Source organism: Hipposideros armiger, unplaced genomic scaffold, assembly GCF_001890085.2.
Source record: "Hipposideros armiger isolate ML-2016 unplaced genomic scaffold, ASM189008v1 scaffold_74, whole genome shotgun sequence".
Lineage (NCBI taxonomy): Eukaryota > Metazoa > Chordata > Mammalia > Chiroptera > Hipposideridae > Hipposideros > Hipposideros armiger.
The window spans coordinates 2216880-2242417 of NW_017731424.1; the positions used below are offsets into that span (position 1 = coordinate 2216880).

At 51.9% G+C, this 25538-nt stretch overlaps 1 protein-coding gene across 1 annotated transcript in view; it reads left to right on the forward strand.

Moving 5' to 3' along the window:
- The window catches only part of GRK5 (G protein-coupled receptor kinase 5), a 228861-nt gene that overhangs the window by 141035 nt on the left and 62288 nt on the right, over positions 1 to 25538 (forward strand). Inside the window, exon 3 of the mRNA XM_019642921.1 lies at positions 19037 to 19149. Coding sequence (XP_019498466.1) covers positions 19037 to 19149 — 113 coding nt within the window. The remainder of the gene's footprint in view (positions 1 to 19036; positions 19150 to 25538) is intronic.

Below are 25538 nucleotides of genomic sequence, written 5' to 3' on the forward strand. Positions count from 1 at the left end.
TGATAGCCATTCTGACCGGGGTGAGGTGGTATCTCATTGTGGTTTTAATTTGCATTTCCCTAATGCTAAGTGATGTTGAACATTTTTTCGCTCATGAGTTTTCAACACAGTGTACGGGAGGATTTGTCTTCCCGGGTGGGAGCCCTTCTCAAGTTGACAGAAGGAGAAAGGCTTTGCTTTGCTGAGAGATACGTGCCAGGTCTCCATTTTGCAACCTCCCAGTGTTGGGCAGTCTCATGGTATCTCTATAACTTTGTCAAAGAAGACCCGGGGAGCTTCCACGCCCACTGAAGAAGAGCATGTGGGTGAGGCCAGGCTAAGGCAGGAAAGATTCTTAGCAACCAGTGAGGTGGAAAAGGGGCCAGGCCAAACGGCGCCTGGAGCCCAGGCGGAGTGACGTGACACCCAATGCCTTGCCCCCTCCACAGTAATGAAAGTGGTCTGTAAAATTTTTTTTTCCCTTTTAACTGAGCAGGACTGGAATAGTGATTTGACCGATTTGACTGTAAATGCAGGTGAAGCTTGTTTTTGCTCCAAAGATAAAACAATGAATGGGTGGGCTGTGCCTTCTGTTTGTTCTGGGCAAATTCCCTCGAGCCCCAGACCGTCTCAGCACAACAAGGAGGTGCCTTCAGAGGGTCCTCCGTCTCGTCTGCAGATCCATCTCCTGGGAAATAGAAGCTGAGGCACCTTGTGGGGACATCCTCGTGTGCGCGTGGGTGCTTGGGGTCTGGGAGATGTTTGCAAAGGCCATGATCATTCCGTTCTGATACATACCTTGATTGCTGCCTCCTGAATTCCTGCCCCTGAGTGTGGGGGGTGTGGGGGAGAAGCATTAGGGTCTAAATTGTTGGCTTAGCTGCCCTCCAAAGACTTGCGTCCTGGTGCCAGGGAAATTCTGATGGCAATAGCAGCTCAAACTCAGCGCCCTGCTGGCTCCCATCATTTATAGCTCTGCATGCATTTCTTTCCATGCAATCAAGGGTGTCCCCTTTGCCTCCCCACCTCTCATCCCACTTGCCCTCAGGCACCCCCCTTTGTGTATCAGGGCTTCTCCATTGTCGGTAGCCACACCTTTAGCAGGGTGATGGGTGGGTGGGGGCATGCCCTTGACCTGGACACCTTGGCCTCATGGGGACTGGATTTTGGTCCAGGTGTTGAGGCAACCTTGCAAGCTGGGCGGGGCAGCATCTGCTAAGCAGATTACAGTCCTCTTGGGGTGACTGCGTCAATTACACCCCAAAGGGAGAGAGGCCTCAGTGTGGAAAGTATGTGAGCCTTGGAGGATGCCACGGATGGCCGGGAATGGCCTGGCCCCTTCTTTCCAAGGCCCCAGCTGATTTCCCCGTTGTGCAGTGGAGAAGGAGCAAAGGGTCAGAGCACCAGCGATTGTCCCTGGGCCCAGGGCGCCGCGGGCTAGGAGGCAGGGTTCCTGGGTGACTGCCCCGAGGGCACGGCTGGCCCTGGCTCAGATGCTGTGCCCACGTTAGCCTCTGACTGTCACTCCCATGAGCCGTAGGGTCCTCATCCCCATTGCTCAGCTCAGAAAACTGTGTGTGCCTGGCATGCAGCCACTGCTCTGCTAACAGCCGCTGCTCTGATGATGTGGTTTATCTGGGGTCGCTCAGGTGGTGAATGTTGGGCCAGGATTGAACTTGTGTCCGTACACGCCCCAGCCCAGGCCCGTCTACCCTGCAGCCTGGCTGCCTTCTCCTGGGCCTCCACAGGCCTCTCAGGGGGGAAGGCAGGGCAGAGAGAGTCAGCAGCCCCATTTTACAGACCAGGAAACTGAGGCCAAGTGATTCATCAGCGATCACCGAGCTTGTAAATGGCAGAACTAAGCCTCAAACCTCACTCTTTTGATCACACACCCTGTGTTATTCAGCTCGGTCTGCGACAACAAAATACCACAGGCTGAGTGGCTGAAACAACAGTCATTTATTGTTTTCACACTCTGGAGGCTGGAAGTCCGAGCTCAGGGTACTGACAGGGTCAGTTTCTGGTGAGGCCTCTCTTCCTGGCTTGTAGACAGCTGCCTTCTTTCTGTCCTCGCATGGCCTTTCCTCTGTGTAAGGAGAGAGAGAGAGAGAGAGAGAGAGAGAGAGAGAGAGAGAGAGAGAGAAATAGAGAGAAAAATAGAGAGAAAAATCTTTGGTGTTTCTTCCTCTTCTTATAAGGACACCAATCCTATTGGACTAGGGTGCCGTCCTTAGGACCACATTTAACCTTAATTACCTCCCTAAAGGCCCTGTCTCCAAATAGGGCCCAGGGCCCTTTGCTCTGGGTCACGCTCTGTTCCCAGGCCCCGTTTCTCCCTTCCGGCCCCGGGAAGGCCTCTGAGTGTTTGAGTCTGCAGTGCCACTCCTTCTCTGGTGGGAAATGGTGGCTTCCTCTTGAGGGAGCAGCAAGTCGCTCCCCTCCTTCCTTTTGATTCCCAAGGACTGGTCTCGGGGACATCAGGGAGTCCTCCCGGGGAGGTCTGGCCAGGCAGATTCTGGCCTCCCCAGAGCTTGCTGGGAGCACCCGGGGCTTTGACACCACACACACAAAAAAAAAATCCTGGACTCAGATCCCAGTTCCTCTACTGACACTGTGTGACCTCAGGCAGGCGCCTTAGGTTGGCTGTATCAGGGGTAGTGCTCTCTACCACACAGGGTGGCATTAAGTGAGAGAATGGAGTGTGAACGCGTGTGGCTCCTAGGAGGTGCCAGATACGTGTGCGTGCATTTCACAGTGAGTGTTTCTGGGTTCAGTGGATAACCACGAGCAGATGCCCACACACGTTGATCAGTGTGTGACCTTTTGCTGCTCTCTAGCTGCCTAGATGGAGGCCTCATCTTCTTCATCATGATTTTAAAACCATTCCCTTATTCAGCAAGCCCCAACATTCATTCATTCATTCATTCATTCTCTCATTTCCGAGGCTCCGTTATATGCCAGGCCTTGCTCTGGGCCGTGGGGAACATAGTCATAAATCAGACAGACCAGGGAGTGGGGAGGGAAGTTAATGAGGCCACCACCCAAAGGGGTCACTGTGTTGAGGGCCTCAGAGAAGAGGTGATAGGAGCCCAGACTAGGGGCCCATGCTGGGTGCCCAGCATTGGTGGAGGCTCTGAGGGGGTTCAGAATTGAAAGGCAGCCCTTGCCCTTAGGAAATGTGGGTACCAGCTGCAGGCTGTCCACACTCTGTGCTCTGTGACCATCAGAGGCAATGATGCTACAAGAAGGAAGTCAGTATTTAAAAAAAGAAACGTCAGTTCTTAGGAAGCCCTTAGTAGCCCTGTATACAATCCCATGTTTAACGCTGTAGCCCGGGGTCAGAGACTGGCTAAATAGCTCCCCCCACCCCACAGTGCAAGCACATCGTCCGCCCTCCCGGCCCTTGTGAGCGAAGGTGTCATCAGCCCAGGTGCTTGCAGGGCCAGCCCGGGGTTGTCCATTGCCTGTGCCCCTTGGGAGCCCCAGAGACACTGGAATCTGAGTGACCCAGTGCGGCTAGGACAAGGGCAGTTTCGCACAACTTGTGCATCTTGGGAAAACACATGTGGTTCCAAGTGAGCTGCCTTGAGTTCCTGGAACTAAAGTGTTTATTTTATGTAGTATACAACAAAAACAGTTCTGTTGACTTCAGAACCTTCCAGCATCCAAACTATAACTCGCGCTAAAATCCTCTTTTGATGTGAATCACCCGGGATATCACAGGGAAGAAAGACTAAATGGTATTTGGCGGGGAGGAAAACTGTTCTGCATTTCAGATCATCATCTTTAAAACCCATGCTTTTTGAGACTGGGGCACGTAAATCCCACCAGAGAAACGGTCCTGTATTTGCTCAAGTGCAGGGGCGCGCAGAGGAGCATGGGACCCTGGGAGCCTTATTACAGCACCGTGGGTCCTGCCAAGGAAGGTCCGGTGGGTACACTGCGTTTAAACAACACTTGGGCCTCCCGCTGTGGTGAAGAGCATCTGAAACTCCACCTGTTTAGATGAGGCTCCGGTGGGTCAGCCTGGCTCCCGGTAGCCCGTCCCTGGCAGTGTGTGCTCACACTCTTTCCTGGTTGGGCAGCGAGGGAGATGGGTGTCGGGGATTTGCGCAAGACTAGCCAGTAGCGGCTCCTTACAACAATAGTGGATAGATGGTATTTACAAAGGGCCCACCATGTGCCAGGCACTGTGCTAAGCACCTTGATGGAATTGTACCTATGAGGTAGGTCATCTTATTGCTTCCATTTTAGGACCAAGGAAGTGAGTCTCAGAAAAGGTCCTGCAGCTAGTAGGTGATTGTATGAGGTAGAGGGTGGGTTCAGCCACTTGAACAAAGACCCAGATGAACCCAGGTTTAAACAAGGTCAAGCTTATTTCTCTCTCATGGAACAGTGCTTGGGAAGGGGTCAAGCGCTGCTGTGGAAGCTCTGTCTATGTGGCCGTTCTGTCCCTTCTGCCCCACTGTGTCTGCATTGTGGTCCATGGGGGGGGGGGATGGTGAACGGCATAGCCAGAGCTAACTGGGGCCCGTTATTTCTGCTTACATCCCGTTGGCTCAAACTTGGCCGTATAACCATACCTCGCCACAAAGGTGATTGGGAAATACAGTCTTTCCTTTGGGTGACCATGAACCCAGCTAACAGTGGAGGTTCTATTACAACAGCGAACATGATGAACAGACATTGGATGACTGGGATATGAGTCCAGGTGGCCTGCAGAGTTCATGCCCCTCACCTCTCCGCCGCCTCTCATCCGGGAGGAATTCGAGCCAGAGCTGGCCCGTAAGCTCCTGGGCTGTGTGGGCTGGTAGGTGCTTCTGCTGATCCCTTGACCCTTTGGGCTCCCTCAGAGCAGGGCACCAAGTAGGTGCTCAGTAAAATAATCTTAAAGGGTGGGGTGGGAGAGCAGGCCCTGGCCTAGCAGATCCAACCCCAGCTAAATGAGTCGAACAAACCTGGATGCGAATATACGGGGGGCTGGAAACCGGTGACTAATGGCCAGGAGGCAGCCAGGTCTAGGATTCCCTTCCAGGGTGGAGCCCTGCAGCTGCTTCGGTCTGGGCCAGAGGTTCAGGGTGTCCTGTTGGCTCCCCCAGCTTAACCCCAACGTCTGTGAGTTGTGCTTCCAGAATGGAAATTTGATTCTGAGCCCTCTTTGGGAAGAACTGAATTCTTTCCTAGTAGTGGTCACTTGGATGTGCCGTGTACATTCCCGATTTGCTTCCAGCTACACATACGTAGGTCACGTTTGTCAGCTGCTGGCCCCCGTGCAGACCCTGCCTCCCGCTGTGCTCCAACCTCCTACTTTAACTGGCTCTGACTCATCTAGAACAAAACGCTACAGCTACAGCCTGACCTTCAGAAAGCAGGCCCCCCCACCCCCGTTAAGAAGTCTTAGAATGACTTCCCAAGGCAGCATACTGAGCGTGAGGGACTGAGGGTTCGCCTGCCCCAGGTTAGTTACATTTTTCAGAGCAAAGCTTCTCTCCAGGCAGGTGCTCAGAAGGAAAAATAAGTGAGCATCGGAGGTTTCAGCGTGGAATTTTTCAATCATCTGAACATTGTGCTTAGCAAGGAATAATTTAAAACAAACAGCCGTATGGGTTACATTTTTAGACCAGTTGGAAATCAGGGTTTCATCACAATGGTATACTTTGATCATCTCAGTCATTTTTTTGTTTTGTTTTTTGGTCTTCCCCCCAGTGATCTATCTGCGCTAAGTAACTGAGGAGGCTATTAGGTTTCGCATCAGTTAACTATCTGTCAAAATGTGTCTCAAGCCCAGCAGTCAGAGGGAAGAGAAAAAGCCTTCACGGGGAGCAGTGCTCCCGGCTGAGACGGAGCTTAGGAGGTCTAGACAGTTATGAGATATGTGGCACTCTTAAGAAAAGAAGAAAGAGCATGCGTTTTGGGTCCCGCAGGCTTCTAGTCTGTATTTGTATAGCTGAGAAAGCTTTGGTTTAAAATAAGTGGTATTTGGCAAGAAGTGGTACTGCCTGCTGACAAATTGATTGTGCTCTTCTACTTAGATAAAAATGAAAATGCATGAGGCATTTTGCTTTTCTCCCTCTTGATGATTTAAAGCGTCTACTTGGCTCCATGCAGAGACGGCCCTTGAAGATTTATATGAGACACCTGCGTGGCATCGATCACAGGCCTTCAGGCTGACAGACACAGCTCCACTTCACGGTGTTCACAATGCCAGTCCCACGGGGGGTTTTGAAAGGCGTGACTGAGCGTCTGTGTGCCAGGCCTGGGTGGGACCCTTGGGTGAGGGTCTTTGAGTCGTAATAAAGGACTTCCTCTCCCTATTCACACTGATCCAGGGCCTTAGAGCAGCTGAGGTGGCTAAGCAAGCCCTAGGGTGATGGATAGGACAAGACCACTCCCCTAGCTGGGCCTCAGTTTGCCCATCTGAGAGATGGGGGTCAGACTGGCTTTCCTTTGGGTGTTCTGCAAGGCCTTTGACCATGCTCCCTCCATCACTCCCTTTCTCTGCCCTGCCATCATTGCCCCGTGCAGGAGGAGGGCGCCAGTGCTGGGACAGCTCCATTTCCAGTGTGAGAGATCCATTCATTAACCTGACCTAGCTTGGGAGAAGTCTGGAAACAAATACATTAGAAGACAGCCAACAGCTAGCGAATGGAGTTAGGTCGTTAATCTATTCATTCATTCATTCACGCGTTAAATGTTACTGCGTGCCGGCTCTGCACCAGGCTCTGTGCTAGGCTCTGGGGGCACGGGGAACCAGGCAGCCTGGGCATTGCTGGCTTCACTTTGGGTCCGGCCCTGTTTGGACGCCTGTCCTGTTGGCTTCAAGACTTGTCTTGATGTAGGTCTGAGCACAGGAATGTGCTGGAAATGCACTTCCAACACCCTATGAAAAGCCAAGCCTTGACTTCTGGACGCCAAGCACTTGAAGGTTTCTCTCTTCAAGGAGCAAGGGATTTGTTTTGACAAAAGAAGTGTAAACAGGAGCCTAGTGAATAACTTTTCTCAGGGCTGCTCTTGCTTTAATCAGTGGTATATTTTTTGGTGACCTCATAAGTGTCCAGACTGTCCCGGGCTCTATAGGGATGCAAAGGGGGCGGCAGTGGAGAGAGAATTTATAGCTTGGTGGAGGGGACAAGGCCAACGCTGAGGAGAGCGGCCAAAGGAATGAGACAGCACGTACGGGATGTGATCACAGGTGCTGGTCGGCCTCAAAGCTGACGGAGCTCAGGGCTGGGGAGGGGGCGGCATACTCAGGCTGCCTGGAGGAGAGGAGAGAGGGTGTTCCAAATACTCCTCCTGGGCTGCTCAGCCCACGGAGCCCCCATGCCTAGCTGATCCCCTGAGCTGCCATGGCGTTGCCAGGCCTGTGTCTAGAGGCTCGAGTTCCTGGACTCAGCGTGCAGAGCAGCCTGGGCCCGTGGACGTAGTTATATTCAGGTTACTGGGGTGCCCCTCTCCCATGTGGGTCCCCAGAGGTTGGCGGGATGTCGTCCACCCCTCGGGATCCTAGGTCCTTGCCTGCCAATGTCGCGGACCCCTAAAAGCTAAAATATGCAGAAGAGCTGTTTTGCTGTCAGGAAGAGCTGAGTTCAAATCCCGTCTCTGCCTCCTGCTAGCTTGGGCACCTTGTGCTAATTCCTTCTCAGGACCTCATTCTTTGGCATCTAAAAAAACAGGCTGATAACAGTGCTGTTTTGTAGGGCTGTTATGAGGATGGCAAGAGACAAGCATGAAAAGTGCCTAGCACGGCGCCTGGTATACAGCAAGCCCCCCCATCCGCTGCTATCATTTCATTTACTGTTCTCACACATCAGGTGGCAATGTGGGAAGGCCACTGCCCGACCCAAAGGACATCTCTTCTCTGAAAACTAGGTGTGCCAGACTGAAGATCCACCTGAGCTGTAGCTCAGCCAAGCCAAGCCTGAACTGAGACTCCAGCTTTCTCTCTGTTAGTTTCTACTGAAGCGTCAGGCCTCCCCCATTTCTTGTTTGGAAAGTGAGCGTTGGGTGAACTCTATATACCTGAGAATGTGCCCCTCTCTTCCCAAATCTAGCCCCTCTTGTGTCTGGGCTGAGCTAAGCCAAGAGGGCTTGAAGGAAGGAGTGACGTGGTTTCACATTTCGCCAAAGACCCAGATGTGGTTCCGGTGAGCCAAGCCCTCCGTGCTCTGTGCCTGGGGACACAGAGACCTGGGATGGCCAGTCTTCTAGGAGCTGCGATGAGGCATCTGGGGGAACCTGAGGGTTATGAGCGAAGACTCCAGGAGCAGAGAATAACTGCCACCTAACATTTGTCCTCTGTGTCCCTAGAATGAGGACCAAGGAGCCGGTAAGAGAGAAAGACAAGTTTGGTCTCAAATTAAGAATGGATTTTTAACACAGTGTCAATTAAGAGGGCTTGGACACTTGGTAGGTGAAGAGCTTCCTGTCCCCGGAAGTGCACAGACCATGCTTGGCTGAGCCCCAGGTGGGGACCATGTCGAGAGGATTGGAGTGGCTGAGGTCTTAGGACGCTGAGACATCAAGGCTTTCAGGAGACCATCAGTTGCCTTCACCTTCCCAGGCATTCTCTTCTCCAGCTTTCGGCTGGCACAGCTGTGAGCCTCGCTAGGCCCTGGCTGGTGGCCCAGGAAGAAGCAAGCTGCCTCTGCACAGAGGGTGCTATTTCCCACCCTCCTACCCGCCCTTACCCAGCCACTTCCTGGCTCCGCCCCCCCATGGCTTTTGCTTCATTAGCTCATAGCTCCAGGTGAAGCCAGTCCCGGGGCCCCTAGATGGCAAAGTGGGCCCCACCTCTGAGGCTTCAGAGCCCCCAGGTCACCCTGCCCTCTTCCCCAGTGAGCCAGGACAGAGGGCAGTAAGGGTGGGCCAGGCATTGTCATCCAAAGGTAAACCAAAAAAGCACGTGAGAGACTGAGGCACAGGGAGAAACAACGACCGGAGCCCTGCAGCAAACTCGGGTAGGGCTGGGGTGGAAGCTGGGGCCCATGGACCCGGGCCTTCCAGAAATGCTGCCTTTTGAGCTCATTTTCACCCCGCTGGCGCTCTGGCCACAGTGCAGGGGTGGGAGGGAAGGCAGTCGCGTGGGCTTAAAGACCCCGGTGCTGGAGAAAGCCCCGTGCCCACTGGTGTCTCCGTCCCACCAGGCTCCTCCCTGTGGAACTGCCGAACTGGGAGACGGCCATTTAAGCTTCCTTCGTTCATCAGCCTCGTTTTGTAAAGGAGGAACCGTGGCCCAGAGAGGAGAAGGGTGGGTCTGCGTTCACACAGGGGCCAGAGGAGGGGCTGGAGGTGAAGTCCAGCCCCTTGAGCACAGACCCCTGGCCTGGCCGAGCTTTCCAGGGAGCAGGGAGTCAGGCAGGGCTCCGAGCTCAGGCCCACCCAGCTTTGGGGGCCCTGCGCCACCACAGCTGCTGCTCCCAGAGCAGCACACAGCCTGTCCCAGCCTTGCCTCGGCCGGGGACCCGGAGCCCTTCTGTTTCCCTTGGGTGGAAGCTCCACTAGGAGCAAGTCTTTGGGATCTGGTGCTTCGGGGAGACTGGACCATTAGCCACCGGAGGGGTGTGTCAAGGGAGTGTGGGCCTGAGATTCCTACTCCCCAGTTTGGAAGCGTGTGGCCTCCATGTCACACTGCTTTGTTCATGTGTCCAGTCATATACACCTGAGCTCCTGCTTTGGCCAGGCACCCATCCAGGTTCGGGGATAAAATGGTGACTTGGACCTTACAGTCCATACAGTGTTGGAATCACCCAGGGAGCTTTAAAAACTGCTGACGCCACTCCCAGAGGTTTGATGCAGTTGGCCCAGATATGGCCTGGGCACTTCAATGACCAAAAGCTGCCTGTTTCCACGTGGAAATTTCTTGTCAAGGAGAAAAAAGCTTGTAGAAAGAATGGCTCTAAGAGGGTGGCGTCCCCAGGACGGCTGAGCAGAGCATGAGTGAGGGAAGGCCTGGGTCACCAGGTAGCCTTTCACTGAGGCTTCCCAGGTGCCACGCCACAGCAGGCCTCGGCCCAGCCTGCTGGAAGTTTCTGCCGCAGGCCAGGCGGTGTAAAATGGAGCTCTGAGCGCCTGCCTGTTACCCAGGCCTCGCACCAAAGGGGGACATGTCTGATTGTCACCATGGCTCTGCTTCCCAAGGCCTTCCTCATGTCAGTGATTTTGCAGCTATGTTTTTATAGGAGTTGTTTTCCCCCTCATTTGTAAAAATACTGGCAATCTAGAGAAATAGCAACAACTACAGGTCACACGTTGTTGTGTTTCCTTTATGCGTGGCATTTTAAGAGCCACCACTGCTGCTGTGCCAAGTGCCTCTGGGTGGTCACACTCCGAGTCCTGTGCCTGCCTGGAGGCAAGGCTTACAGTCAGAGCCACGCGCACGGGAGAGGCTCAGAGCTCACTGGCTCCCACCTGCCTTTAGAAACGGCAGGTCGTAAAGCCGGGCCTGGAACGGGGCCCCAGCTCTGTCCCCGGCTCTTTCCGACACGCCAGGTTCGTTCCAGCTACTCCCTGCGCAATCCCCGTGTCTCCCTAGCCATTCCCTGGGCCCCCCTACACCACAGCACGTGTCCATTTACCCACTTCATTCTTTGTCCCATTCCCAGTGCAAGGGAATAGCTAAGTTCTTCGCTTTTCTTGGCCTTGAGAATAGGGAGAGGTCACTGCCTGACTGTGGGACCCCGTGGTGACAGCATACACTCCATGTCCGGTCCAGCCCAACCCTCAGCCCTTTCCTAGACTCCCAGGTATCTGCTGGGGTTTGACTGCACTTGATGGGTTCAAGCCAGAGACTTGGACCTTCATCAAAGAGGCGAGGCTGCTAGCGACTGCTGCACTGGGTCCCCCTAGAAGCACACGTCCACCCACCGCTCCTCTTGGTTTCCCAAGTCCACAGACAAGACCCTCCTTCCCCGACCCCACCCCTGTTTCTCTCCTTCCCCTCCCCTGGCAGCCGAGACCAAAGCACCCTGCGATTGAGTGGTTTTTACATGTGGCTTGGCCAGGTGCCACCAACCTTTGTAAGGCCCAGCCTTAATGTGTTTTACCCGACAGCGACATGTGACAGGTGTAAGACATTCAGTAAAACTAGAGACCAGGATGAGGGGGACAAAAGGCACAAGAAGGTGAGGCTTGATTTGGGCGTGTTTATGTAATGTGCCATATGTCATTTTTTATTCCCATAAAAACATCTTTCTTGAAGTAATAGGAACCCACTCAGCTGTTGCTAACCAAATACCAAATGTTTCCCTTTTCCTCTCGGGCTCCTTCCAAGAGGCGGGCTGTGAAGAATTGCCGTTATCCGTGATGCTATCTTGCCTTTCAAACGTCAGAGAGCCTTTTCCTCAGAGCAAACGCCCGATTGTTTTTTCCAGCTTTGGCAGGAATTTTTAAGAGAAAGTTGTTTGCAGATCACTTTTCTGTTTATTGTTTTAGACCTGGACTATGGCAAAGTAAAGGGCTCGTGGCCTCTGTCTAATCCAGCCTCCTCACATCTGTTTTCCTAAATTGCCTTAGAAGCTATCAGGAGCCCCCTGCCCCCAAACCACCACCTCCCCTCCATCCCCAAATCCTTGGTATTTCGGTAAAACAATGTTAAATAAAATGAAACAAAACAAAATAAAATAAACCTCCAGTTGGTAGAGATGGCTCCAGGAATCACTTTGGGGACCCCCACACACACACCCACACACCACCACGTACAATAAACATGTGGTTTCATTTCCAAGGGCTCGGGTGTTAGCGGTTCCATTTCCTCAGGAAGCTGCATTTCTTGCTTTTCTGAAATGGAACGTGCATTTTCATTGGCCCAAGTTCAAGGAGTGCCTGGGGTAACAGGGAAAACAGCCCCAGGCAGGTTTCAGTCATCAACACCCCCCACCCTAGCCATGACTTCTCCTTGCTCCGCATCCGCCAGGGCTCCAAGCCAGCTCTCCAAGCCCGGGGAGAGAGGGCGGGAGGGTGGCCTCGGTCACCTGGGCTCCTGGCCATCCGAGGGGAGCTATGCTGTCCTCACTGCCTGCGTTCTGGCCCTCAGTTGCGAAAATCTGGTTGCCCTCCAAGCGTCCACATACTACAGGCTCCTAATTAAGAAAGTATGTTCCCATTTCATGTCACTCGAAAGGAATGAAAACAGTGACAGCATTTATTTATCTTCACTATCAATATCATTCCTGTTTCTGAGTTCCACTGGGGGTTCTGAGTCTGGAAGGAATTGACTGTGGGTTGTGAGATTTTAACCTCAGCCATGTGCGATGAGGACACGTGTGGCTTCTCTCTGAGAAGGAGGCTCGAAGTGAGGGAGAGAGAGGCCCACAGAGCCCTGGCCCCTGCCCTCCTGGGGCTCGGGGTTGTGGGAGGGAGCGGCTTTTTCCTTCTTTGGTGCTGAGGTAATCAAGCCCCCTTTCACCAGCTACATCCCGTTTCCCCCGCTACGTCTTCAGAGAAGTAAAAACGCCATTTCTTGAGTCTTGTAGAGGATGTGCGATCTGTCCGAGTGGCACTTGTTTACGTAGGACCTGCTGTGTGCTGAGACATGTACTGCTAGTCTTCGGTAGCAGCGCTCGCTCTGGTTGCCTGTGTGATACGGGAGGCAGGATGACGGGATTTGTCCAAGACCGGATAGCAAGTCAGTCCGTCTGGGCTGCTGTAACAGAATACCACAGACTGGGTGGCTTTCTCACAGTTCTGGAGGCTGGGAAGGCCAAGCTCAAGGTGCTGGCAGATTCAATGTCTGGTGAGAGCCTGCTTTCTGGTTCAGAGATGACCACCTTCTTGCTGTGTCCTCAGGGCAGAAGGGGCGAGGGAGCTCTCCAGGGTCTCCTTTATAAGGGCACTAATCCTATGCATGGGGGCTCCACCCTCATGATCTGCTCACCTCCCAAAGGTCTCACCTCCAAATACCATCACATTAGGGATCAGATTTCTACATATGCATTTGGGGGAAAGGGCGCAGGGCACACACATTTAGTCTATAGCAAGTGTCCTTGACAATGGGCCCGAGGTGGTGGTACCATCAGTAGCTTATTAGGAGAACAGGCTAGGAGACAAGGGGAGGCTTTTAGCAAAGCATCCAGGCATCACAAGGTGGTGATGAGGTCGGGCCCTTTGTCTTGATGTGCCCTCTGTTGGTTGAATACTTGGTAAGTGTCGTGCCAACCTGGGAAAGGAAGAACTCTAAGTGACGTACTTGTACGCATGTGCATGCATGCTTGCATGTGCATCCTTAAACAGCGACATTCATTATCAAGTACATTGACTTGCTGACCCCCTCAGTTAACGCTCCTTTCTGATCCCTTCATGCCTCACCTCCCATCGCCAAGCAACCTATCACTTTTGTCCGTTGTTCTTGAAGTCTCTCTCTTTTGTAGACATTATTGTGAGAACATTTAACATGTGATCTACTCGCTTAGTAGAATTTTAAGGGCACAATGCCGTATTGTTTCTATAGGCACAGTGTTGTACAGCAGATCTCTAGAGCTTAATTCTCTAGCATAACTGAAATTTTATATCCATTGAACAACTCCCCATTAACCCCTTTCCTCAGCCCCTGGCAACTGCCATTTTACTGTTTCTATGAGTTTGATGATTTTAGATATCACGTATAAGTGGACTCAGGCAGTATTTGTCCTTTTGTGACTGGCTTATTTCTTTTCTTACTCTTGCTTGGCGTAATGTCCTCAAGGCTCATTCAACACACATAGCAGGGTTTCCTTCCTTTTTAAGGCTGAATATTCCGCTATATGTATACGCCACATTGTAATTTATTCATCTGTGAAGGACATTTAGGTTGTTTCCACATCGTGGTATTATGAATAATGCTGCAGTGAACACGGGAGTATAAATATCTCTTTGACACTCTGATTTCAATTCTTTTGGATAAATACCCAGAATTGGGATTGTTGGATCATGTGGTAGTTTTATATTTAATTTTTAATTGTTTGAGGACCCTTCATACACTTTCAGCCGTTCCTGAAGCTCCCTGCAGCGGTCACAGACCCAGCCCTGAATTCTTACCCTAACACACCATGCCCCACGCTGTGCCTTGTCCTCCCGGCTTCTCACCTGGGGATTCACCTCCCCACTGTGGCTTCTCCTAGTCCCTCATCCGACCTGACCTCCGGCCCCATTGTCTCTGGCTTTGATCTTCTTCTTCCTCCTCAGCACTCAGCCTCTCCGGTGTTCCCTGTTCCCTGTAGTGACCCTGTCACTCCCATTCCCACTCCAGCATGCTGTTGCGCAGACACCAACCTAACATCACGAGGGGGCGTGTCCCCTTCCTGAACGTTGCCAACAGCCCTGCCTTCTGCAGTTTTGTTTCATGGCTGCTCTTCCCAGCCTGTCTGTGAATGTGCCTTCCTCCTTCCCCGGCTTGTGAGCAAACTGCTCAGGACAAAGACGAAGGCTGCAATGCCTCGTCTGCTTTCAGGGACGCTGCCCATAGGGCCCGGCATGCAGGGCCCAGCAGGGCCTCGGCCAGGGCCTGTCAACCTGCTAAGGGACTGTCTGTGGGAAGAAGCCGTCCTGGCTGAGGGCATGGCTGGAGTTCAGTGTGCTGCAGGAAGGGGTGGCAGCCCTGTGTCCCCAGGCCAGCCGTGGGCATGCCTGAGAGGTGTCAAGCCCTTGAAGAAACAAACGCCGCATGCGGTTTTTCTCGGTCCAGCAGCTTCCTCACCAAAGCAGGGTTGCAACCACAGAGGCTGCGCCCTCCCTGCCCCAAGGCCGGGCTGGAGCCACAGGCGGCCGTGGTGCCCACAGCAGTGACCCCCTCCATCAATGTCTCAGACTCCCTGCTCCCCACCCCGTTTTGTCCACCTTTCTGTGGCTTGTACTTGAATCATTTGTGCCCTAAAATCCTGGGTGTCCCCGTGGGTAGTGAATCCATCCCAGTCTCCTTGCCCTTGAGGTCCAGCGCTTTCCTGTCTGAGGCCAGCCTGCCTTCCCAGCATGTCTCCCGCCACCCTCCTGTGGGCACAGCAGGCACAGCTCGGGAGCCTAGAGCCTAGAGCCTAGGGCTTTGCCAGCCACCTTCCTCTGGACATGCTTCCGTTTGCTGTGTCCACCAGACCTCATTACTGCAGCCAAGGCCAGATGTCATGTCACAAATACCACACCCCCATTCTTGGGGCTGTTAATGCCAACCTGCTAGTGTGTATGAGGTATGCCTCCTCCCACCCATTCATCCACACACCCCCAGGAGTGGAATTCAAGAAGAGAGTCTTAAAGTTGAAGGAAACTTCTAGTATCCAAAAGCAGGAGACCTTGGAAGAGAGTTTATTGAATGAAAGAAGGACCTAAAAGAGTATAGATAGACTAATTAGATGACTGGTGGGTCCTCTGGGGGCAGGGGGGGGAGGTCCCCTCATAGCTTACCTAACAACAGCCTCTGTCTGGCTTAGAAGGAAGGACCAATGAGGCAAGTGGCCCAAAGCAGGATTTTCACATTGTAGAAGAGCTGGCGTGTGTGTGTGTGTGTGTGTACACAGTGCATGTGTGCCTGTGTGCGCAGCACCCCAGGGTTCTCTCTCCCTGCCTGACGGAGAGTCAGAGAGGAAAGCCTTCTGTCCCCCTGTCCTGGATGCTCTTACCCACCAACCCCAACACACCACACTGGGAAGAAGGGCTGTGGCCGGGCCCTTCCCCGCTGGATTTCAACACCAGGGCCAGCGTCTGCAAAAACCTAGCAGAAGGGGTCCTCGTGCTGCCAGCTCCAGTGTTGTCTGCCTTTCCAGAAGTGACCTTGGTGCCTTGAGAACCTTGACTTGCACCTTCTCTTGTCACCTTGATCAATTTCCAAATTCAGCTTCTTCCTTCTGTGGCCTCAGTCTCCATTTCTAAAGGAACCACGGACGTTCCACTTTGATTTGGTGGCTGGCGGTGGCGGTGCTTCCTCAGAAGATAAGCCCATTTATCTTCTTTTAAGGCTGAGCAAAGACTCCAAGTAGATGATTACGAATCCTTTTTTCCTTCCTGGGCTTCCAGCGAGTGACTTTCTTGCCTGGGATCCTCTGTACAGCTGGGAGCGGCCTGTGCTGCTGAGAAACTGAGGTGCTGACAGCTTGTGTTGGAATCACATGGTGTTTACTGTGCTATGAGTTTATTACGGCCTTGTTTCCATACTGACAGCAAACGCCATATGGAGAGAAAAAATCCTGTCAGATGAACCCTTAAGCAATCACAATATGGTACATGAAATCTCATAATTGCTTTTGGAAAGAATGGGGTGTGTGGACCTTGCTCAAATCTCATAAACAGTGTGGTGCTCTCTGCCATAATTGAATATAACTGGAATTTGACACAAGGTAATTTGCTTTCCTTCTGTGTTTGTGCTGGGGAAGCTCAGCCGATTGGGAAAAGATGGGGAAGTTTGTTTTCCTCACCTTGGGGCACCAGGTTGCGTGGGAGGCAGCGAGAACGCAGGCTGTGTCTGCAGGGCGCCCTGCTAACAGGTGCGGGCCACAGACCTGTCACCCTCTGGGCTCCCTCCCTCCCAGACTCCCCACTGTGGCTGACGATAACACTCATCTAACTTGACATTTTATTACTGTCACTTGGGATCTTGTCTGCTCACCCACACACACTCCCTTTCCAACAGAATCCAAGATCCCCCAAGGGCTGGGACCACATCCCATTCCCACCCCGCCCCACCCCCACCCCCACCGATCCTGGCACACACTGAGGTGGGTTAAATGCTTGTTGGAGTGGCTGTTTGTGAACCATCTGTGCACGGAAAGGCAGGCTGAATTAAGGCCATAGCTCAAGGCCAGTTTCAGCCCCAAACCACTTGAGGAAGGGGCCAAGTTGATCAAAGAATCCACTCAGAGAATGAGAAAGTTTTGAGTGCCTTCTTGTACACAGTATACTTAGGCCCGGTGAATTCCTACAAAAACAGCCTCTGCCCTCAGGCAGTTTGCCCACAAAGGAGGCGGCGGCTCTCCAGTCGGTCTGCCTTGTCTTTCCTATGGAGACAAAACCTCCCTATCCACTGGCTTCAGCAAAGACTGTCAGGTGAATAACAGTACGGGCACCGGCCTGGCCTGGTGGGCTGGCCTCAGGGTCCCCCGTGACATTCACAGCACTGGGTTTCTCTCTTCTCTACTCTGCCTTTTCCCTGTGCTGGCTTCATTCTCAGTGAGCTCTCACTGCCTGGTGGGAAAAATGGTTGTGGCAGCTCTTGGCTGACTAGTCCTAAGGCCTTGTCATCCCAGAGAGGAACAAGTGTCTTTCCTGGAAGTTCTAGCAAAAACCCTGGAAAGACTCCAAGGCCAACTCATTGTGGCCATGAGGCAGAGGGCTCTGATTGGCTAGGGCTGGGTCACATGCCCATCCCTGAGGCTTGGGAGGCGTCGGCTCCCTTTACAACCTTAGGTTGGATTTTTACAGACTCTGGGAGAGGAGGGTCTCGAAAGGAAGGGAGATGGAACAGACCAAAAAGTCCATGTCCATGATGATAATAGGTGGTATTTATTAAGCATCTCCTATGAGCCGCCAGGCTCTGGTCTGAGTCCTTTCTATGAATTGTCTTATTTAATCCTCATGATAGTCCTAGGAGCTAGGTACAATTTCTGTTCCGTTTACAGATGAGAAAACTGAGGGATAAAAGCGTCCAGTAGGGTCACACAGGCAGGCATTGGCGAGGCTGGGGTTTTAACCCAGGCTGCTTCACTCCATAACCCACGCTCACAGGCCCCAACCTCTGTACAGGTAGCAGCTTTACCTCCCCATGGGTAAGCAACCTGGGTGGAAGTAAGCTGGCATGCTGGCTGTGTTCCTATTTCCTGTTGTATTCCCTATCTCTAGAGAAATGCCCCCTAAGAGGACAATTGTCCTGGCTCCTCTACATTCGGCCAGGGTCGTCATTCCTTCCGTCCAGGTACCTCTCCTGACCGAGGGCTAACACCCTGCTTCCTGGTTTCCCCGTAAAACCACCTTGCTGTTTCTGGTGCAGCTGCAGAATGAAAGGGCTAATTTTCAGTGCTTGAGAAGGTTCAAGGCAGCATGTCTTGGTCAGTCCTTTGAGCATCTTCTGGCCAGAGAAAGCCTCTTGTAGTCATTGCAGGAAGGGACAAGAAGGAGCACCGCCCCCACCTCCATCTTACCTCCAACATGTGCCTTCATTTTTCAGAGGCAGACTGAGGCCCAGAGAGGGCAAGTGAGTTTCTTAAAGTCACACAGCCGGTCACTGGCTAGAACCCTGGTCTCCAGGCCTCTGGGCTTGGAGCCTTGCACTGCATTTCCTCTTCAGAACTCTCTTGGCTACTGAGTGGCTGAGAGCTTGTCACTTCCTGTCTCTGTGCCTTTAGCTCCTCAGCTGGAAAAATGCAGGTTTTTCATCATTTGAAGCACCTTAAGACTGGGTTTTGCTCCAATTGGGCAAAAAATGAAAAATGTTTTTTATCATATTCATTAGGATGCTTTGAATTACAAGTAATTTAAAAAAATATTATTTTTTTTTTTCCAAACTGCCCTACACAAAGCTCATAAAGAAGTTTTCCAGATGTCATTGGGCTGCAGGCGTGGCTTGATCCACAGATTCATGACATCTCCAGGGCACCAAGTCTACTTGTAATTTTCCCAGCTCTGACCTCTGTGTGTCACAGCCTCATTCTTACAGCAGCTTCCTTTGCAGTGTCAAGAACACTGCCGTGGACTCGGGCCGCACCTCGCTTCTCAGTGCATCAGGCAAAGCAGTGGTTCATTCTGACTTGACTGTCTTGGGTTCCATGCCTGCCACCTTTACCCGATCACTGTAATCAGGAAATGTGACATGCGGATCTGCCAGCCAGGGGGCAGTCATCGTCCCTGGAGCTGTTGGCATCTACATACAGAAATGAGGGCATTGGAAAGGGGGATTGGGCTGGGGAGTAGAGGCTGGGTCATAACTCCTGCCTTCCTCTACACTGACCTTGACCCCTCAGAGTCTGCAGAGCCTGGAAATGCATAAGGAGTCCTGAGAGTTTACCAGTCGCTGTTCCCCATCCCTCAGAACCAGGGATGGGTTGACAGGATGACTCTGCCCGACCTTCTGCTGGGTCTTACCACATTCTTGTTTTTTTGTCTCCAGACAGAGATTACTGCAGTTTATGTGACAAGCAGCCAATTGGAAGGCTGCTTTTCCGGCAATTCTGTGAAACGAGACCTGGGCTGGAGTGTTACATTCAGTTCCTGGACTCAGTGGTAAGTCCCTGGCCTGGGGGGAGGGGGTGTCTTTGGTCCTCGGCATCAAAGGAAAAGATAGAGCACGTGGCTTAGAGGGGTGAGAAATAAAACTGTTGCTCAAAAACGCTCAGTGCAGACTGAGAATGCAGACTGGTCTCCAGGCTTGCAACGGCCGGGCGACCATTGGTGGGCCACCTCCGCACCCCTGGGCCTTACTTAGCTGCTGCTGCTCTAAAATGAGGCCCTGGCAGCTCCCTGATTCTGGGAGCCTGGGTTATTCTACAAGGTTGTGCCTGGGGAAGTCGGTGGTCCCAAAACCCCAAGGTCACTCTTGGGTTTCGTGGCTCCTCTCCCCCACTGAGAACCCATCTTCTAAAATGCCAAAGCTTGTGTTTGTGTGCTTGCTTCCTGTCTACTTCCCTATTACAAAGCCAGCTCCCCGAGGCCTGGACCACGGGCTTCCACGTCACCTCTGCCGAACACAGTGCCTGGCATACACAGGCATTCAATAGATGTTTGTGCAATGAACTTGTTAGCAGTTTCAAGCCAATCTGACAGCTGCTGGCGTCACCGGCTGCTCGCACACATCGCTGTGATGGACGCCATGGGACTTCCTGCAGATACACTGTTGTTCACTAGTTCAACAGATGCTGATTGACCTCCATGGGTTTTAAGGGCCGGATGTAGGAATACGCAAGGTTCAACATCACTTGCTCGGGAAGGCAGGGCACCTCAGCCTGCACAGCAGCCCTTTGGGTTTCTACTGCTCGGGAAGGCAGGTGAAGAGTGGAGACCGATCATGAAAGAAATGGGGTCATCCAGGCTCCCTTTCCCAGGGCAGGGGACCAGGGCACTGTTTCCTGGAGGCCCTCCTGCCATTATCGGCTTCCGCCATCCCGACCTCTGTCTCAGCTTAGGAGACAGCCCTGTGGGGCCCAAGTTTCTGTGTCTTCCTCAGGGTCTCAGTGTGGATCTCTAGACCCACAAGCCAAACTGCCAGCAGTCACGTGGGCCCCCTCATAGCCAACACGTCTTAGATAAACCCAGAACCTCCCCGCAGCCCTGACATGTTCCCGTTCCAGTGACCAGCACCCCACGGTGACCCAGGCCTGAAGCCTACATTGTCTTTCACCCCTCCCCTCCCTCATCCTCCCCCACCTGATCAAGGACCACGCCTGGCTCCTCGACCTCGCAGACCAGCTCCCCGCCCCCCACCGTGGCCTCTGTCTTGGTCGTAGTGCAGGCTCTCCGCACACTTGTATAAGCAATTACAGCATTCTCAGCCTTGGCTGAGCGGTACGAACACCAGGGAGCCTCAAAAAGATACCAGTGCTCGAAACTGGCCCGGACTCATTAATTTCTATCTCTGGGGTGGGACCTAGTATTTTCATAACATTTTATTAGGGAAAGTTTCAAACTATAAAAAGTACAAGTCTACAGAATAGTATAATGAACCCCCATGCACCCTTCACCCCACTTCAACAATTACGAACTCATGGCCAATTCTGTTTCCCCCATCTCCTCCCCTCTGTAGCATTTTGTAGCAGATTTTACATAACTCATTTAATCTGTGAGCATTTCAGTATGTATCGAAATGATAAGCGTTCTTTAACAACAACAACAACAACAAAACAATCACAGTACCATTACCACAGCTAAAAAAATAATTCTCTCCTATTATCAAATATTAGTCAGTGTTCCCATTTCTGATTTCCTGATAATTTATAAAAATTTTTATAAATGCACCTCCCTTTATTCATCCAGAAGAGCCTCCCATTATCTGAATTTTGTGCTCTTATCCCCATGTGTCATTTAACAGGTCCCTCTGTATTTCTTGTAAATTGCTCGTTGAATCTAGAAACTTTGTCAGATTCATTTCAATTCGGGGGGCAGGGGAACTGACTTCATAAGTGGTTTCATGTTCTGTCAGGGGACATGTGATATCTGGTTGTCTTTCTTTTTGAGAAGGCAGCAGCCTATTCAATACCTAAATTTGTTGGTTAATTAGGGGTTATAACATGGTGACATTCTGTCATTCCTTCTCCATTTGCTAAGTGGGAAACACTTCCTTTCGATTACTATTGGGTTACCCAGCGGTCAAGTTCATACAGGAAATGCTTGATCCTTTCCCTGTATTTATGTTTTCAAAGTACCATATTGGTTCGCGAGCATTCTCCAATAGTAGTAGCCAGTTAGATTTGAAACGTGTGGATTTAAACATGGTGCGTTTTGATGCACAGTAGTCATTATCTTCATTGGTGTTCCATGGTCTCATTGTTGGCCAGTGGGAGCCCTTCGGGTTGGCGTCTGATCCCTTGAGAGGACCCCAGTAATCACCGGCAGCCTCCTGGCTATCTGGTATAATATGATGTTTGAGGCTCATGTTTCCTGCCCTACACCTAGAATCCATCATTTCTCCAAGGAGCCCTGGCTCCCCTCCTGGGAGACCAGTTTGGCACTAGGGGTGCTCATTACCACTGGACTGGCCATACTCTGTAGTAGACATTGCATTTTTCAAGTTTCCCAGGACTGTACTAAGTATCCAAGGTTGGGAAGCATTGACATCTGGGATAGAGTCCAAGTTCTGAGGCTGATTTACCAGCCCTTCCACCGATAGGCTCCTGCCGACTCTTTCATCCTCCACCGTCCCCTGGGTCTTCTTGGGCCCTGCGTTCTGGCCCCACCACCTGCTTGCGGTGGCTCTAGTTTGCCAGGCTGGTTGAAGCGTCTCGGTCCTGGCTGGAATGGAGGGAGCAGGGCAGAGGGGTCTAGGAGGGGTGTTGATCGTGCCAGGCCTTGTGCCATTAAAGAACTTTGACTTTGAGGGAAATGGGGAACCACTGGAGGGTCTGAGCAGAGCAGTGGCGTGGTCCGACTTAGGTTTTTAAACGACTTTCTGACTCCTGTGTTGGGAACAGACAATGGGGAGAAGGGTAAGAGCAGGGAGCTCAGATAGGGGGCTGCTCCGGCAGCCCAGGTGAGAACTGATGGCTCAAGCCACGTGGAAGCAGTTGGCAGTGCTGAGGGTGGTTGGATTTGGGCCATGCTTCGCAGGCAGAGTTAACAGTATTTCCTGATGCATTGAGAGTGAGAGAGGAGTTATGGACGACTTCAAAGTGTTGGCCTGAGCCACTGGAAGGATGGAGTTAGGGTAAGGCTGTGGGAGGCTCGTTTAGGGAAACACCAGGAGTCTGTCAGACCTCCAAGTAGAGCTGTTTGAAGGGAGGAAGGTGTTCAGGTCTGAACTTTGTGAGAGAGATCTCGGCTGGCATTAGAAAATGGGGAGCTGTCAACAGATAACTGGTATTTAGAGCCATGGGCCGGATGAGCTCAACAAGGAGATGCATGTGGATGGGGAAGAGATGAAACCCAAAGACTGAGCCCTGGACCAAGGCTGCTCCCCATTTGGAAAATACGAGGCACCAGAAGCTTTGGGACCTGTCTAGCGTTGATGAGGCAGAGAGGAGCAAGGCTAAACCCAGGAGCCAGTGGAATTTTCCAGCCATGGGTCTTGTTAGATGGGCATAGTCAGTTTGCGAAGAAGAAAAAAAAACAAAACCCAATGGATGCCCGTTTTCATCCGGGTTGTGCGTGCAGACGTTCCCTTTCGCTGGGCCTGTACCAGGAGCTTTTTTTTTTTTGGAAGGAAATGTGAGTCTGGCTCCCTGCATTGACGTGATAAATGCTCTTTACATTGCCTTAACGAAGCTGCCACTCACGAGAGGCTGACCCCATCCCTTTGCGTTCTCTCTGCATCTCTGGGAATTAGTGAGGCCTTTTCATCGCCCATCTTGACGTCAAATGACCAGCCCTTGGAACGCCTCTTTTACGCATGAAGACTTTATTGAGTTTTCCAGGGCTGGCGCGATTTTCGTCTGAAATACGTTTTTTTTCCTTCCATCCTGACTGGAACTCCAAGGAGGGAGGAGGTAGTGCTGTCCTGGGTGTCGCATACCACCCAGTGCTCCCTGGCTCAGCCAGCGCCATCCACGCCGTTCCCACCTCTGTGTTGAATTTCTACCAAGTGGAGTTTATTAAAAATAGCCCGTCCTTGTCAGGCTCTGACGTAGCCCGCAGGAAAGGCTGCTCTCCTGCTCAGCCCTCATGTCTGAGTTTCTCAAGTCAAGCGGAAGATAGCAGCTGTTTGTAAATGTGGCCTGGGTGATTTGGGGTCAGCAGAACTGTTTGCGTGCCACTTATTAGATGGCAGGGCTAGTTCAGCACTTAGTCTCATCTGTTGAGGGACTTCTGGGAGCCCGAGAAGGACCCTCCCCCATTGCCTTCCTACTGTGAAATGGAGTCATTGACTTCCGTCAAAGCTATGACTAGGTTGGCTTCTGGAGGGCACAGAGGATTTGCCCAGCTGGTCAAGGGATCAGAAGGGGCCCAGGGGAGGGTCAGCCCCCACAGGCTAATAGGGCCTTGCCATGGAGTTCTTAAAGATGGACGCACTTCGTCTCTAACCTGTTTGCTGGGAGCCTCGATGGCACCTCAGCTCCTCTGAAACCCTTCTGTCTCCACACTTCCGTGCTGCTTGGTGTTCGGGTCTCTTCTCTTTGGGGTTGGAGATGTTTGGCATATCCTCAGCCAGACTTACTCAGCACATATTGGATGTCTCCAGTGCATCACACTGCGTTCTAACACAGTGAGCAGGAGTGGTGAAGTTCCCACTTGCATGGAGCCCGCTTTCTGATTAAATGAGAGATTGAAAAATAAAGAAAAAATTTTAATGAAGTGATTCTATGGGTTCAGATGCCCGTTAAGTATTTTGTTATTTGTTTCTGTGTAAGGAATTACCCTAAAACTTAGCAGCTTGCTGGGGGAGGGGGGTTGTCACTTCGAGGGGTAAAAAGTATAACTGTTACACTGTGTTGTACAGCTGAAACTAATTCTAAAAAATGTGTATTTCATAATAAAAAATAATTAAAAGAAAAAAAACAAACTTAGCAGCTTGCAACAACAATAAACATTTATTATCTCATGGTTTTGTGGGTCCAGATTTTGAAATGGTTTACTGAGGTGCTAGCGGCTCAAGGCCTCTCAAAAGCTTGTCTCGAGATGGTGGGTGGGACCGCATCCCTCTGAAGGCTTGGCGTGTTTCCAGGCTGGTAGGTTGGTGCTGGCTGATGGCTGGAGGCCTCAGTTGTTTCCCATGGGGACCTCTCCATGGGACCGCTTGAGTATCCTCATAACATGGCTGGCTTTCCCCAGAGCGAGTGACCCAGGAGAGCATGGTAGAAGCTGCAATATCTTTTATAGCCTAGTGTCAGAGTTTCCATACTGTCATGCCCCTAATACCGTAATGGTCACACACATTAGTCCTATTCAGTGTGGAAAGAGGCTTCCCTAGAGCAGGAGCAGCGGGAGTGAGGATTGTTCAAGTCTCTAATAGTGGAGCCTGGCAACAACAAACATGAGGTCACAGCTATGAAATCTCTGAGCATATTATTAGCCCAGAACTATGGAAAATAACTTGAAATTAGTAAGCTATCACTTGGCTTTAGATTTGCCTGGTTATCCTGAAATTATGTTCAAAGATGATTCGACATACTTTACCAGGGGAGCTAAGTATTCTGCTTCTCTTACTTATGAGAAGAGACAAATACCCAGTATTTGTCTTTGTCTTACTATCACTGCTGTGATCTCCCAAAAGAGGGAGGTCGGAGGGACATACAGACACCCCACCAGTCGGTGAGGCCAGACCCTGGGAGCAGGGTCGTCTTGGAAAAGTACCACCTATAAAATGGGTTCTCCTGGGTGCCCCACCCATTCTTCCAAACAACATGGCTCTCCTAGAAGCTGCCGTGTTCCTAATGATGTCACCCCAAGCCACCGCTGATTGGAGCAGCAGGAGCCTGTGACCTTTCTCTGGGTTTTAGAGACTTGAGGGGAAGTCTTTTTCTGGTAAAGAAGGCTTAAAATAAAGTACCTAGGAGCTGTTGACTGCCCTGTTTCCTACCACAGGAGCAACCCAGTGAGCACTGAGACAGCATGAGGCCAACACACACACACACACACACACACACACACACACACACACACGAGTGGGGTCCAGAAGTGCTTGTGTCCCTGGTTCCTGGTGCTCCAGGCCCAGCTGCATTTCCAGTCTCCCCACAATTGGGTTGTTTGACCCGTCCTTGGATTCCAGGAACCTAGAGATGACGGATTTGCCTGAACTAGGTTGGGTTGGTATCCTCTTCTCTTAGAACCGAAAGAGTAACCGGGAAAGTCAAAGACCTCTTCCCTGCACAGTGGCCTTAGGAGCCTCAGCACAGAGTGAGGACAGAACTAAATCTGGGGCTAGGGGCGGAGGAGGAGCAGCTGGGCCTGGGGCAGGGGTCTGGAGAGCCACAGCCCTGAGTGGGCCAGACAAGAGGTGACAGCACAGCCCCTCTGACAGCTGCTGG